Source organism: Bombina bombina, chromosome 6, assembly GCF_027579735.1.
Source record: "Bombina bombina isolate aBomBom1 chromosome 6, aBomBom1.pri, whole genome shotgun sequence".
NCBI lineage: Eukaryota > Metazoa > Chordata > Amphibia > Anura > Bombinatoridae > Bombina > Bombina bombina.
This window is the reverse complement of record NC_069504.1, coordinates 990,968,616-990,983,653: the sequence shown is the minus strand read 5'-3', so window position 1 is coordinate 990,983,653 and position 15,038 is coordinate 990,968,616. Positions and strand designations below refer to the sequence as shown.

Here is a 15,038-nt window from a genome sequence, read left to right as displayed (position 1 = left end):
ATCCGATCGGCTGATTGCTGTCCGCCGCCTAAGAGGTGGCGGATAAGTTAAGGAGCTGCAATCTTAAGACCGCTGCTTTTTACGGCTCGCGCGGAAACTGCTGCATTTGCCTCATAATGAATCGGCCCCTCTATCTGAATCATGAAAGAAACAAATTTGGGTTTATTATCCCTTTAATGTACTGATGAAGTAGTGGGTTCATAATCACAATATTCAACATAGGACATAGAAAAAAGCCATGAACACAAATCTTTTGGATGATGCAACTTTATTAATGTTATTTCTCTTCTCTTTACAGATTTTCTTTTGCTGCTACAAATTTGAAACAGAAACATCATGTCCTTTAAGGTAAAAGCCAAATAATAATTTACTGAGAAGGGAAGTGGTTTCAGTAGATACTAACTCCTTTTTATACGATTATTTTACTGTGTGCAACAACATGAAAATAGTTTTAGGTATATTTAATCTAATGTATATATATATATATAGGTGCATTGGAGCGCTTTGCAGTTAAGTAGATGAAAATATGAAAAAAAACATATTTATGAATATTCATATTTAATCTAGTGTTATAGTGTGTATTTACTGTAAATACATAGCAGAATATATTCTATGTATTTATAAATAGTATTCCTATACATATATCTGTATATATCTATACCTATATATAATCATCTATATATATAGGTATAGAGATATATTGTTTCCAAAATACCATCAGATATTTAAAGGAATATGTATTTATGAATAAATAGAACATTTTCTGCTATATAAAAAACATTAGAATATGAATTTTTCATATTTTCATTTCATGTTAGCGCACTTGAGAATATGCAATCGGGTTTGCGTGAGTAGGGTTTTTTTTTCACTTTTTTGTTCCATTGACTCCTATGGTGGAATAAGTTATCGAGCGTGCAATATTCTATGTTTGACTTTTGACTGAAAACAGTTTACTTTCAACTTGTAATATGAGCGCAACCAAACGCACGCAAAAAGCTTACTTCTTGCGCAGTTAATGCTTGAGCGGGAGCATTAAATAACGTTCAACTTAATCTGACTTTATCAGTACTGTAAGGCCCCTTAAAGAATTTTGGAAAGGCCACTTTTAGAGCTGTTTATCTAGCTATGCAGGTTTCTGGATGTGAAGAAGGAACACATACAACAACATCATTCTCAAAGAAGTTCCCAAAGGTTTTGTGTTATTTCTCTTCATGCTGGCATTTTTTTTTGATTATCAGACTAAGAATTGGTCATTGTGTATATACAGAGAGTTAAAGGGACAGTCTACACTAGAATTGTTTTGGTTTTAAAAGATAGATAATCCCTTTATTACCCACTCCACAGTTTTGCATAACCAACACTGATATCTGTGATTACCTTGTATCTAAGCCTTTGCAGACTGACTGACCCCTTATTTCAGTTATTTTGACAGACTTGCATTTAGCCAATCAGTGCCCTCTCATTTGTAACTCCATGGGCGTGGCCACATTGTTATCTGTATGGCACACATGAAATAACGCCCTCTATCTGTGAAAAACTGCAAAATGCATTGAAATAAGGGGCGGCCTTAAGGCCTTAGAAATTAGCATATGTGTCTACCTAGGTTTAGCTTTCAAAAAAGAATACCAAGAGAATAAAGCAAATTTGATTATTAAAGTGAATTGGAAAGTTGTTTAAAATTGTATTCCCTACCCGAATAATAAAAGTTTAATTTTGACTAGACTGTCCGTTTAAGATAAGGATGCCTTAATGTAAAGGGAGATGGATAAGAGTAAGAGGTTTGCTATTTCTGTATGCTCAGCTCACATTTATAGGCATGTTCTTGAGAACAACAAATTGAGGCTTCAATCAGCAAAAACAGCTATTATGTATACAAACATAAACCAGAAGGAGCAAATATCCATATATTTTATACTCTGCACCTACTTTAACAAGTAATTGTGAGCACATTAAGGAGCGACTGATTTTACTGTACAAAATGAAACTTTCATGATTCATATAGAGTATACCTTTGTAAACAATTTTCCATTATACTTCTGTTATCAAATTGGGTGTGTTATGTTGGTATCCTTTGCTGAAGAGTAAACCTAGGTAGGCTTAGTAGCAGCAATACACTACTGGGAGCTAGCTGAACACATTTGGTGAGCCAACAATAAGAGATATATATGTGCAGTTACCAATCAGCAGCTAGCTCCCAACAGTGCATTGCTGTTTTTCAACAAAGGATACCTAGCAATCTTATCAATAGTAGTAAATAGGAGAGTTGTTTAAACACATAATTTATGTAAAAACTTACCTGATAAATTAATTTCTTTCATATTGGCAAGAGTCCATGAGCTAGTGACGTATGGGATATACAATCCTACTAGGAGGGGCAAAGTTTGCCAAACATCAAAATGCCTATAAATACACCCCTCACCACATCCACAATTCAGTTTAATGAATAGCCAAGTAGTGGGGTGATAGAAAAAGGAGTAAAAAGCATCAAAAAAAGGAACTGGGAATATAATTGTACTTTATACAAATAAACATAACCACCATGACAAGGGTGGGTCTCATGGACTCTCTCCAATATGAAAGAAATGAATTTATCAGGTAAATTCTTACATAAATTATGTTTTCTTTCATGTAATTGGCAAGAGTCCATGAGCTAGTGACGTATGGGATAGTAATACCCAAGATGTGGTACTCCACAGAATAGATAATAGAGAGGGAGGGATACAAATAGCCATTTTCCGCTGAAAAAATTAAATCCACAAATAAAAAAATAAGTTTTCCTCATAATTGAAAATAAAAAACATAAAACATAAGCAGAGGAATAGAACTGAAACAGCTGCCTGAAGAACTTTTCTACTGAAAGCTGCTTCTGAAGAGGCAAATACATCAAAACAGTAGAATTTAGTAAATGTATGCAAAGAAGACCAAGTTGCTGCTTTGCAAATCTGATCAACTGAAGCTTTATTCATAAAAACCCATGAAATGGAAACTGATCTAGTAGAATGAGCTGTGATTCTCTAAGGCGGGACCCGACTCCAAATAAGTCTGATGAATCAAAAGCTTTAACCAGGATGCCAAGGAAATGGCATTTACTTTTATGTAATAGACCTATTTATATCTTCAATTGTGCCACTACAATGCGGCTAGATGTGGGTGCTTGGTGTATGAGTATGAATATTGGAATTACAAAAGAAAAGCATACACTCAGACAGCACTCCTAGGTCAAGTTGCAAGTTAGTTGCAAATAACAATCACTTAGTTGCTAATCCAAGGTTGGAATACGGGAATAGGAATAGACACTAAATTAAAATATAACTTTTATTGGGTTTAATAATTAAAATAGGAAAAATAATTAAAACCACACTTAAGTACCGACTGTAGTTTGTAGAAATTTAATAACCGATTTTTAGTTCAATTAAGCAGTCATGCCTGCTTGCGTGCAAGCCTGATGTACCTATCTGTCGTATTACATAACAGATAAATTACGAATAGTAGTGATAGGTGTGACTTGACACTCTATATAAGTAAATGTGTGAGAGAGTAGAGTAAAACGTATATCCACGTTTATTTAGACAGGTAGTTAGACCATAACTTATTGGGTGTTGTAAAAGATTCAAGTTGTGATTGTAAATATGAGATGAGCTAGATAGACTGACGTTGTGATAGCACACAATATTGTAACTCTATGTACGTTTACCTCTCCTAGATATTCGTGTGATTAACCTCAATATTGGAAAAGTTGATATAACTATAGGAGAGAGGTTGTGCTAAATTCACAAACGTTACATGTACCTAGTAATAACCCTTGTATTCAAGGTTCATTAAAGAGAAACCTGCTACTGTTAATATTAGTCAATAAGTTGTCTGACTTTTAGTAGTACCATGATCAACTGGTTCACTGTATTGGGTATATTATGTATTCAGTGTATACCATGTAATGTTAGTATACACAGAATTAGGGGTAGCTGTTTGCTACTGGAATATAGTGAGTCCCACTATTGAGTATATGCCAGTTGGTTATACGTAGTCAGTGTAGTATTAGGTCTACCTCTAAACACAAACAGATTAGTGTTTGTTGCTATGGCAACATAATCATAATCAGTGATCCACTTAAATTAAACGTTCCTATAATCTCGTGTTGAGTATATATGTTATCCACACTTGTTTGATGTGCACAAGATAGGTAGATTAAATGTATGCACATCTAATGTACAAGATTATAAAGACACGTATTGCCCTGCGTGTACAGAGATATGATAGTCAGTTAACACAGTGCTGCCAGGAACCAACTGTTAGCCACAAATTGGTATGTGGTGATTCTAAAGCACTATATCTTATTCACAATATCATACCAAATAGTCGTTTGTATTGTGATCACTCACTCATGTTTGGTTTCATACAATCATAGCTGGTAGCGTGTATAGCTGTTGCTAAGCGATGTGATTTAAATTGCGGCGAGAAGATCAGTACAGGTTACTAATGTCGCCCGGATGTAAAAGATATAGGCGAAGGTTAGCTTGGTACATGTATGCCCTTGGTAGTTGATATACTGTCGTTACTATGAGAGTAGATTTATTATAAAGTTATGTTTAGAAGCTTGCCACGTATTTAACTTAACGTTGTAAAATTCACAGGTTCACTTATTATACTTGTATCCGGCTTTGTATTACGGTTAATTCACCATGTATTTTTTAGCCGGTATGCCTTCATATTGTATTGACCCAAAGAGTTGTAAATAATACGAGGCAAGTGACGTATCAGTCAAACGTTAGTAGCGTGGGCTCTATTAGAGCTGAATAAATATTAGCCGTGCAGCGTCTAAGCAAGTGAGGTATCAGTCAAGTGTGAGTAGCGTGGGCTCAATTAGAGCTGAATAAATATTAGCCGTGCAGCGTCTCAGTCAAACACGTCCTCACACACTTAGTTCTCATATAGAAACTTGAATCAGTGATGGTAATAGCGCTCTGGAACAAGGTCTTATACACACACTCTCAATCACACTTGTAAATTAGTACAGGATAACTTGAATAACTGAAAGTGCTTTTTCCATAATAAGTATTGTTTAAAGGAGGTTATTACTCCGTATAGTGACTACAGTAAAAGTTCGGTAGCTTAAGGCTAATCTAAAACACAGGAGCTCCTAGGACTCCTCACCAATGCCCTAACGTCCCTAACATGTTTCGCCACTTAACGTGGCTTTTTCAAAGGTCTAATTCTGTGTATACTAACATTACATGGTATACACTGAATACATAATATACCCAATACAGTGAACCAGTTGATCATGGTACTACTAAAAGTCAGACAACTTATTGACTAATATTAACAGTAGCAGGTTTCTCTTTAACGAACCTTGAATACAAGGGTTATTACTAGGTACATGTAACGTTTGTGAATTTAGCACAACCTCTCTCCTATAGTTATATCAACTTTTCCAATATTGAGGTTAATCACACGAATATCTAGGAGAGGTAAACGTACATAGAGTTACAATATTGTGTGCTATCACAACGTCAGTCTATCTAGCTCATCTCATATTTACAATCACAACTAACTACCTGTCTAAATAAACGTGGATATACGTTTTACTCTACTCTCTCACACATTTACTTATATAGAGTGTCAAGTCACACCTATCACTACTATTCGTAATTTATCTGTTATGTACTACGACAGATAGGTACATCAGGCTTGCACGCAAGCAGGCATGACTGCTTAATTGAACTAAAAATCAGTTATTAAATTTCTACAAACTACAGTCGGTACTTAAGTGTGGTTTTAATTATTTTTCCTATTTTAATTATTAAACCCAATAAAAGTTATATTTTAATTTAGTGTCTATTCCTATTCCCGTATTCCAACCTTGGATTAGCAACTAAGTGATTGTTATTTGCAACTAACTTGCAACTTGACCTAGGAGTGCTGTCTGAGTGTATGCTTTTCTTTTGTAATTCCAAAATGATTAGCATGTTGAAGCAAGCGAACAATGCTAGACAAATCAGAATCTGTTTTCTAGCAGGCCTTAGAATATAGCCAGAAAATAAATAAGTTTTCTTTAGATAAGATTCAAGTTTCCTATCTAAAGGATCTTTTAAAGAAGTACTGTATTCCATAGGAATAGTAGTATGTTTGGCAAGAGTAGAAAGAGCCCCATCAACTTTGGGGATTTTTTTTCCAAAACTCCAACCTAAATGCTGGCAAAGGCTACAACCTTTTAAACCTAGAAGAAGGAATAAAAGAAGTAGTAGGTTTATAAACAGAATTTAAACGTTTACTAGTTTTAGTATATTTTAGAGGACTAGTTTCCTCAATATCCAAAGTAATCAACACCTCTTTAAACAAGTAACGAATATACTCCATCTTAAAGAGATAAGTAGATTTGTCTGTGTCAATATCTGAGGTAGGATCTTCTGAACCAGATATATCCTCATCAGAGAAGGATAATTCAGTATGTTGTTAGTCATTTGAAATTTCATCAACCTTATGAGAAGTTTTAAAAGACCTTTTACGTTTATTAGAAAGTGGAATAGCAGACAAAGCCTTCTGAATCGCATCAGCAATAAAATCTTTAATATTCACAGGGATATCATGTACATTAGATGTTGAAGGAACAACAGGCATTGTAATATTACTGATGGATACATTCTCTGCATGTAAAAGCTTATCATGACAACTGTTACATACTACAGCTGGAGATATAATCTCTGCTAACTTACAACAGATACACTTAGCTTTGGTAGAACTGTTATCAGGCAGCAGGGTTCCAACAGTGGTTTCTGAGACAGGATCAGATTAAGACATCTTGCAAATGTAAGAGAAAAAAACAACATATAAAGCATAATTATCAATTTCATTATATAGCAGTTTCAGGAATGGGAAAAAAATGCAAACAGCATAGCCCTCTGAGCATAAAAAAGGCAAGAGGCATATAGGAAGTGGGTTTTAAATAATTAAATTATTTGGCACCAAGTATGACACGCAATGCAAAATGAATTTTTTTGGCACTAACAACATCCGGAAATGACGCAACTCGCGTCATGGCAGACGCAACCTTGTGCAAGGAAACCTGGCATCAACAAAGATGCTGGAAATGACGAATTTGCGTCACCGAACGTACCTTTGCGCCAAAAAATTCTTGCGCCAAGAATGACACAATAAATATCAGCATTTTGCGACCTCGCAAGCCTAATTTTGAAAATTAATGAAAAAGCAGTCAATTTGAAGAAAAAGACTATACCCCAGGTAAGAAAAAATAACTTCCTAAATTAGTTCCCCAATTTTGAAACTGATAGTCTGCAAAAGGAAATATACATAAACCTGGCAAATATATATACATATATTTAAAACTTTATATTAATACATAAAGTGCCAAACCATAGCTGAGAGTGTCTTAAGTAATGAAAACTTACTTACTGAAAGACACCCATCCACATATAGCAGATAGCCAAACCAGTACTGAAACAGTATCAGTAGAGGTAATGGAATATGAGAGTATATAATCGATCTGAAAAGGGAGGTAGGAGATGAATCTCTACGACAGAGGACCTTTGAAAAGATTTCCGTGAGGAAAACCATAGAATCAATAGGTGACACTCTCTTCACATCCCTCAAACAAACACTGTACTCTGAGAGGAATTTGGCTTCAAAATGCTTAGAAGTGCATATCACAGAAGACAATCAAGCACAAACTTACTTCACCACCTCCATAGGAGGCAAAGTACTGAATTGTGGTGAGGGGTGTATTTATAGGCATTTTGAGGTTTGGGAAACTTTGCCCCTCCTGGTAGGATTGTATATCCCATACCTCACTAGCTCATGGACTCTTGCCAATTACATCAAAAGAAATCACATGTTCTATCTGAGCCATAAAGGATTAATATTGAATTTACTGTACGTTTGTTAATATTTTTGACATGTTTTATCTTTACACTTATAGTTATTGGATAATGAAATTAAACAATGTCTGCTTATGTAATGTGTGTATCTGTAATGTGTGATAAAACAGTGAGGGCTTGGTAAGATAGATAGGAACAAATAGCTGGTCATTTCCCAGCATAGCATATATGTAAAGAGAGCAGCCAAAACATCCAGACTATTTAACTTACACCCAAGTCAAGATATTTATAAACTGTTGGAGTAAAGCATGACTCAAAGGAGAGCAGAAGAAATCCTATCATATTACTCAGGCATCTTAGCTACAGTTAAATGAAGAGGTTGCAAGCTCAGTGAGTCATGGCTTAAATACATTGTTCTTCACTGATGCATTTGTGTCATTGGTACCAGAGAGATAAAGGGTTACAATCCTTAAATTTTCATTTTGAGCAAATTTACTAATAAAACATGGCTGATCTAAAGAAATGTGTCTCAGTAAAGAAGACTCACCTTTTTTTATTGAGTTTAAGCTGGCACCCACCAGTTTATTGGACATAAAATCCCAATTTTTTCTTTAATGATTCAAATAGAACATACAAATTTAAAGGGCCGTGAAACACAATTTTATTTCTTCTTTCAGGATTTAGATAGAAAATGTAATATTAAACAATTTTCCAATTTACTTCTATATCAAATTTGCTTTATACTTATATTTGCATATCCTTTGTTCAAGGAGAAGCAATGCATTACTGGGAGCTAGCTGATTATATCTAGTCAGCAAATCACAAGAGACAAATGTGTGCAGGCACCAATCACCAACTAGTGTAGAATATGTACATATTACATAGTAACATAGTAGATGAGGTTGAAAAAAATACAGAAGTCCATCGAGTTTAACCTATACAAATCTTAATATATTTACGATAAAAGCTCCAGTTGAGCTTAAATTAATCCCATTAAAAAAGGTGACCCATTTAACACAAGCAATCATATGCCTGAATTCTGTTTCTAACCAGAAATGTATCTAAACCATTTTAAAATGTATCTAAGATATTGGCATTTACTACCTCCTTAGGTTATGAGTTCCACAATTTGATTGCTCTTACAATGAAAAAACATTTACATTGCTGGATATTAACCCCTTAGTGACCAGACCATTTTTTTATTTTCTAACCCTTAAGGACCAGGGCTATTTTTACATTTCTGCAGTGTTTGTGTTTAGCTGTAATTTTCCTCTAACTTATTTACTGTACACACACGTATTATATACCGTTTTCCTCACCATTATATGGACTTTCTATAGATACCAAATTATAAAATATGATGAAAACATTGAACCCCCCCCCCCACACTTTTTCTAACTTTTTAGTAGGCAACCCAAAGTATTGATCTAGACCCATTTTGGTATATTTCATGCCACCATTTCACCGCCAAATGTGATGATCAAATAAAAAGAATTAACTTTTTCACAAACTTTAGGTTTCTTACTAAATTTATTTACAAGCAACTTGTGCAATTATAAAATAGCAGACATATATGGCTTTGGCATTGTTTTTTGGCAATTAGAAGGCCACTAAATGCAGCTGCGCACCACACTGAGCGGTTAATTTTAGCTTAAGTGTATAGATTACCCTCCCACTTGACACGTCCCACCCCCTGATCCCTCCTTAATTCCTCTTAAACAGCTCTCTTCCCTTCCCCACCATGGTCACCCCATCTTAAGTACTGGCAGAAATTCTGCCAATACTAAAATAAAAGTTTTTTGTTTTTTTTTTAATAAAAAATGTTTTAATATATTTTCTGCAGTGTATGATCCACCTTACCCCCTTAACCCCTTAACCTCCCTGATCCCCCAAACAGCTCTCTAACCCTCCCCCTCTACCTATTTGCTGCCATCTTAGGTACCTGGCACGTCCTTGGTTGTTAAGGGGTTAAATCTCCTTTCCTCCAGCCTTAAATTGTGACCTCTTGTCACAAACAATTTTGGAATAAACAGAGCTTCCACCATTTCTGTATATGGGCCTAGAATATATTTTTATATTCTTTTTCAATATGGATAACATCCATGATGATCAAAAATGCAGAAAAGCAGTGATATTTTCAAAAGGGATCTGACTCAATGTCGAGTAAGCGGGTGAAATATTCAAAAGTGCTGACACTGCTGTTTAAAGGCAGCATCGCCGGAGAGGCATTTAACTATACATCGCAATGGGTGGCGAAGCTGGTGAAATATTCCAAGCAAGAGTATATCATGTTTAACTATTGTACATCATTTTTTTTTTAGAAAGGTTGGCCAACCGATCACTCTACAAATTAATCTAAGTAACACCACTTTCTGCCTTATAGCATCACTTATAAGGGAGCACTTTCATTTATGTAGTTAACACTTGCAAGTTAACATCCTAGCGTATATTCTAGCAGAATATTGAACCAAGTATATTATATCTTTATGCACAGACAAGAGCGTACAAAGTTTGATAATATCCTCTATTTTTAGCACAATATTGTGGGGAACACCAATGATGGTATATGTGCGTACACATTTGCAGGTTCACATATAATCAAATATAGATTTTTAAATTCATATTATATAAATATACATTTTTTACTTTCCTTTTTTAACAAAAAGCTTAACGTGAATGTCAATTTTCCTGTAAACGAATCCATCAACTGCTTTCTTTTGTACATAGTAGTTAAACCACCACTTTTTTCCCCCAGAAAAATAAACTATTTTTTATATATTTATCTGACAAACTTCATTCCGTTATGAACCCAAACTCCTCCCAGCCGTTACTTCCTTCTTCTCCCTGGTGTGACGTATAGAGCGGTCCCACCCGCTCTATACATATACTTCAAGCACGCTCCCGTGGACACCCTCAAATGCGCATGCGTTTACAGCCGATTTCGTAGACTAGATACATAGTATTCAATGAATGAATACATTCATTGAATACTATTCATACATTGAGCGCAGCTGTATTGTACTGTTCTACCTCTATTTCTAGCTACGAAATCGCCTTGTAAGTATGAATACAAATTATTTTCTTATTTTAATTGGCATTTAATGGGGATTCACTATTATAACAAATTTATAAATACCTAACTTATTTTTATTTCATCTGCTCTGTTGCCGTTTATAAAAAAAGTACTGGTTGTGATTTCTTGAAAGTGCGCATGCGGGAAGCGTGAACGCGCATCTAAGCATAGATAAATATTAAGGCTTTCCCGCATGCGCATTAGGATTCTATGACGTCATTCAGGATTAACGCATGCTCATTAACAATCGGTGACGTTTTGAAAACAGGGTTGAACCCCCCGTGGTGGAATCGATGATTGGGAAAAGAGCGCTTCTTAACCTGTCAATCAAATAGCGAAGATGGCGGGCGGAGGAATCGTAGGGTGATATAACTTATAAAACATTAATTTTTGGCGTAAATATAGTGGTCAAAGGAAAATGATGAATTAAAGTTCAACTTATTTTTTATGCACATTAGTGTGGCGTTCTCGGGGGGTGGTGACTTTACATTCACTTTAATAGTTGCTCCTTTTATCTTTACTAATTGAAACTGTACACATTGTTTCATATGTGATCATGAGTTTTTAGTAACAAATAAACTAACAAATATTATTTTATGAAAAACTTGTGTTAAATAGATAATTCCCTCCATCTCAGTATTAGCTACCCAGCGCTCTTATCTCCTTTGTCTCCTTTCCTGATATTCCAAGCAGAATCGGCACCAACATTGGCGCTGTACAGTAAAGCATCCCTTTTAAATGTATAGCATCATGTCTAATAAATATACCTATGTACACCCCTAAACAGACATAACCCACCACCGCAAACTAACCCTACTCTACTTAACCCCATAAGCTGCTAATAGCCCACCACTATAAACTTCCTAACCTATTAACCCCTATACCGCCAATAGCCCACCACAATAAACTTCCTAACCTATTAACCCCTATACCGCCAATAGCTCACCACAATAAACTTCCTAACCTATTAACTCGCAAACTACCCATACACTTCTTAACCCCTATTATGCATTATACAGGAAAAAAATGCATATCATTTAAACATTGCATATACATGTATCAACATAGCTCCTATAGTTATAATAGGGAGTTTTTCTGTTTTTTTTATATTTTCTTTATTAGTCAGGTATAGCAAAGACATGACGTAGATGTAGGTGTTCTGTGGGAATTAGCTGTTAACTCCAGGGGAGTAACCTGCATTTTAATTGGGATACATTGCTAGTAGTGCAATATATTCCACTCTCTGAAATACAGGTTATGCGTAGAGTTTGAGCCATGTTTGTCTCGCCACATTTTCAGTGGGAAGACTTTACAGGGAGTGGCAGATAGTGTAGGTGTACTTAGAGTTAGGTTAACCAGGCATTATTTGAAGTGTTCCTAGACAGAACCGTGTTGGGGTCAGTGAGTCTGTGCTGTGTAGGAACCCTTCATATATGGTGCCCCTCTCCCTTGCAGACAAGTGGTGATGTTGGCGTACGTTTGCAGCTGCAATCCCTATTATTTCCTATGGGAGACACATCACCACTCATTGGCACTTTTGTAGGTCCGCCCCCCTTTTTTAGAAGATATCAACAGACCAAAGGGTTGTGGGGTCAAGAAGGTCAGAAAGGCAGTTTCTCGATGCTTTGAATATCGAGGCCACCAAGAGAACAAAGTAAATTTTAAAATAAAAGTGAATTTAAAAGTGTCTTAAAATGACATGCTCTATCTGAATCACGCAAGTTTAATTTTCACTTTTCTATTCCTTTAGACATCTTTCCAATTTGTTCCATTTTTAAATTTGCTTCATTCTCTTTGTATCCTTTATTAAAGGAGCAGCAATGCACTACTGGGAGTTAGCAGAACACATTAGGTGAGCCAATAACAAGAGGTATATATCTCCAGCCTCCAGTCAGCAGTTGTCCCCCATTAGTGTAAGCCTACCTAGGTTTTCTTCTCAACAAAAGAAAACCAAGAAAATGAAGCAAATTAGACAATATGAGGCAGATTTAACAAAGGTCTTGCGGACCTTATCCGGCAGTGTGGATCAGGTCCGCAAGACCTCGCTGAATGCGGAGAGCAATATGCTCTCCGCATTTAACATTGCACCAGCAGCTCACAAGAACTGCCGGTGCAACGCCACCCCCTGCAGATTCGTGGCCAATGGGCCGCCAGCAGGGAAGATTCAATCAACCCGAACGTACTCGATCGGGTTGAATTGTGGCGATTCCTGTTCGCCTGCTCAGAGCAGGCAGACAGGGTTATGGAGCAGCGGTTTTTAGACCGCTGCTTCACAACTGCTGTTTCTGGTGATTCTGAAGACTCGCCAGAAACACGGGCCCACAAGCTCCATTCAGATCTTGATAAATGGGCCTCTATAAGTAAATTAGACATGTTCTTTTTTAATCATGAAAGTTTAATTTTGACTTTACTGCCCCTTTAATTATTATGAGAGATTTAAAATAAATGAGTTCAACTGTGATTTTTTTGCAGCCTCCTGTAAGAATGTAAATTCATGATAAAATACTTCTTTTTTCATTGTTGATATATAGGTATTGCAGTGGGTTATGTCCAGTTGTGTTTTTACCAAATGTACTCTGAATGCCATTGGTGATGTTAGTGTAAATTGGTAATGCTATTGGCATTTGGAGCATGTGTGATAGACAAATGCAGTGTACAGCATGTAGTTATCACAGCATTTTACAAACTAAACCATACTGTGGGTTTATTTGTATATTTGTCTGTATAAGTAGTGTCTCACTCTTAGGGGCCTATCTATTAAGCTCCGAATGGAGCTTGATGCCCCGTGTTTCTGGCGAGCTTGCAGGCTCGCCAGAAACAGCAGTTATGAAGCAGTGGTCACAAAGACTGCTGCTCCATAACCTGTCCGAATGCTCAGAGCAGGCGGACAGACATCGCCGGAAATCAACCAGATCGAGTACGATCGGGTTGATTGACACCCCCTGCTGGCGGCCGATTGGCCGCGAGTCTGGAGGGGGCGGCGTTGCACCAGCAGCTCTTGCGAGCTGCTGGTGCAATGCTGAATACGGAGAGCGTATTGCTCTCCGTATTCAGCGAGGTCTGGCGGATCAGGTCCACCGTCCGCCAGACTTTGTTAAATATAGGCCTTTGAGCTTCAGATGTATTAAGAGCCCCAAAATAGATCACAAGGAGCTTTACACAGGGGATCTAATCAGTATTGTCTCACCTATGACAATATTGTAGCTAACATAATATTGCAGCTGTGATGACACCAATCACAATGTAACAATAGCTGCATCACCTGTGCAGAAATGTCAAAAGGTGAACTGACCCCAGAGGGTCAAACTATCTTTAATCCCTTACATGCAAGTGAGGGAGGGCAACATAAGCTTAGCTCTAACAGGTTTTCATTTTTTTTAAAAACTCACCCTACAGTAACCCCTTAGTGACCAGAGCACTTTTTAATTTTCTGAATGTTTGGGACCAGGGCTATTTTTACATTTCTGTTTGGATTTAGCTTTAATTTTCCTCTTACTCATTTACTGTATCCACACATATTATATACTGTTTTTATCTAAAGATACCATTATTTTCATCATATCTTATAATTTACTAAGATATGATGAAACACCACTATTTTCAGAGTAAAATTACAGGCAGACAAAATATAAAAAAAATGTGTATTGCAAAGTTTTTAAATTATGCATAATTACACATGTGATGGGGAATTACATTTTGAGTTTACATGGTTTTTTTTTATTTTTATTATTTATTTTTTTATTTTATTGAAGTTTTTAGCAAAAATTAAATAGCAAATAAAATTTGCCACAGTTCAATACAAACCGGTATAATAACAATTTGTGTACCATAATGAAATAAAAAATATACAACACAGTGACATATTGGAGAGAACATAGTCAGCAAGTATAGTAATATAGGTACTACAGTACACACATATACAGATAATAACCAGTGAACCAAGGAATGATAGGCACATACACCCTAAACCTCCTTTTATATATTTATATGAACCTCCTATATTAATAATAGGCCTCTCTTGGACCCACACGTAATATCCAGTATTGACGGAGGTAAACTAGAATGATATATAATTGTATGAACCTCTCAAGTAATGTATGGGTTACTTAAGAACCAATGCAATAGGTCTTGAA

At 36.1% G+C, this 15,038-nt stretch overlaps 1 protein-coding gene across 3 annotated transcripts in view; it reads left to right on the top strand.

Moving 5' to 3' along the window:
- ANXA6 (annexin A6) overlaps positions 1 to 15,038 on the top strand; it is a 202,601-nt gene that overhangs the window by 65,575 nt on the left and 121,988 nt on the right. For all 3 annotated transcript variants that reach the window (XM_053718681.1, XM_053718679.1, XM_053718680.1), the window contains exon 2: positions 299 to 348. In XM_053718681.1, coding sequence (XP_053574656.1) covers positions 337 to 348 — 12 coding nt within the window. In that variant the 5' untranslated portion in view covers positions 299 to 336. The remainder of the gene's footprint in view (positions 1 to 298; positions 349 to 15,038) is intronic.